General features: G+C 43.3%; 1 protein-coding gene across 1 annotated transcript in view; it reads right to left on the bottom strand.

Annotated features, from left to right (window-relative positions):
- Nucleotides 1–1368, bottom strand: part of slc6a4 (solute carrier family 6 (neurotransmitter transporter), member 4) — a 33419-nt gene that overhangs the window by 8244 nt on the left and 23807 nt on the right. Inside the window, exon 10 of the mRNA XM_015395754.1 lies at nt 292–391. Coding sequence (XP_015251240.1) covers nt 292–391 — 100 coding nt within the window. The remainder of the gene's footprint in view (nt 1–291; nt 392–1368) is intronic.

The raw sequence follows: 1368 nt of genomic DNA, 5'->3' as shown, positions 1-1368 counted from the left end.
CTCACGGACTAAAACTGGTAGTTGGTTCCACAGGAGAGGAGCCTGATAACTAAAAGATCTGCCTCCCATTCTACTTTTAGAAATTCCAAGAAAAAAACAACTGAAAACCTGCAGATTGAGAGCGAAGTGCTCTGTTAGGAACATAAGGAACAATCAGATCTCTGATATCAGATGGAAGAGACCACAACTGTAATCCTTCTGGGAAAAACTTGGCAACATTTTCAATGCAGTATTTGGTTTGGACTGAGACAACAGCTGCAATGGTAAACACACACTGCTGAAGTCACTGACCGTAGAACCAGGACACGGCGATGACCTCCAGCAAAACCACGGTGATGACAGCGGGGCCCGTAGCGTACTCTTCAAACAGCTTCACCACAAATGCTCCTCCCTGATCACAACACAGAAAAAATGCATGAATACTGGAGCAGAAGGTCATATTTATCATTACTACTGTTAAATAAGCAGTGGAGTCAGTAATTCGCTACAGAAGTAACGCGTTACCGCAGGCTCAGACTGGTAAGCTGTGATACTGGGCATTTGCCCGGAGGGCCGGTCTTGATTCAGGTGTAGATGGGCCGGTAATTGTTCCCAGTCCAAGCCTGTGTTATCGTAATATTACGTTCGGCAGTAACAGAGTAATATAACACATTATAAAGTAAACTTTGTCTGTTTTCCTTTGTTGTTTTATAACCGAGAGCGGTCATGCTCAACCTTCTCGAGATAATGACATAACTATCTCGTTATCTCGTTAAACAATTAATTATTGTCTCGAGGTAACAGGATAATTATCTCGTTATCACGAGAAAACAGTGATTGATATCTTCAGACGAGCTGATTAACCTGTATGAGTAATGATTGAATCTGGCCAACAGCCCTGGATTACCAGTCCCTCCATGCCTGAGGTGCCTGTAGTTGTGCAATCACAGTTTCCTTTTTCTTTTCACTCATTGTCATGTCATGAATCTTTCTGTTTTTTAATTAAAAATCTTTAATCTGGACTCTTTTTGGGGGTTAATGCATCTTATACCTGTTACAGGTGTAACACCGGGGCTGTTCGGAAAACACCCGGTGACAGAACAGGAGGCATTGCTTATGAATCAGAAGTGGAAGCACTTATCAAACCAACATTGTCTCGTTACACAAAAGTTAAACAGAGGATTATTTAACGCCCCATCATCCATGATGGTGACCACCAGTGCACAATGAGAAGCAGAGAGAAACGGGTTAATGACGTGTTTTTTCTCTGGCCAGAAGTTCGATGGCAAATCCTCCCTCTTCAAGTTGGCGATCCAACGACCAACCCGTCCGTGGAGGATCAGGAATCCACTTTTACCCGATGTATTCCAACATCCAGCTGCCATGCAC

This window comes from Cyprinodon variegatus, unplaced genomic scaffold (genome assembly GCF_000732505.1).
Source record: "Cyprinodon variegatus isolate N-32 unplaced genomic scaffold, C_variegatus-1.0 Scaffold759, whole genome shotgun sequence".
In the NCBI taxonomy this organism is placed as follows: Eukaryota; Metazoa; Chordata; class Actinopteri; order Cyprinodontiformes; family Cyprinodontidae; genus Cyprinodon; species Cyprinodon variegatus.
This window is presented reverse-complemented; position numbering and strand designations above follow the sequence as displayed.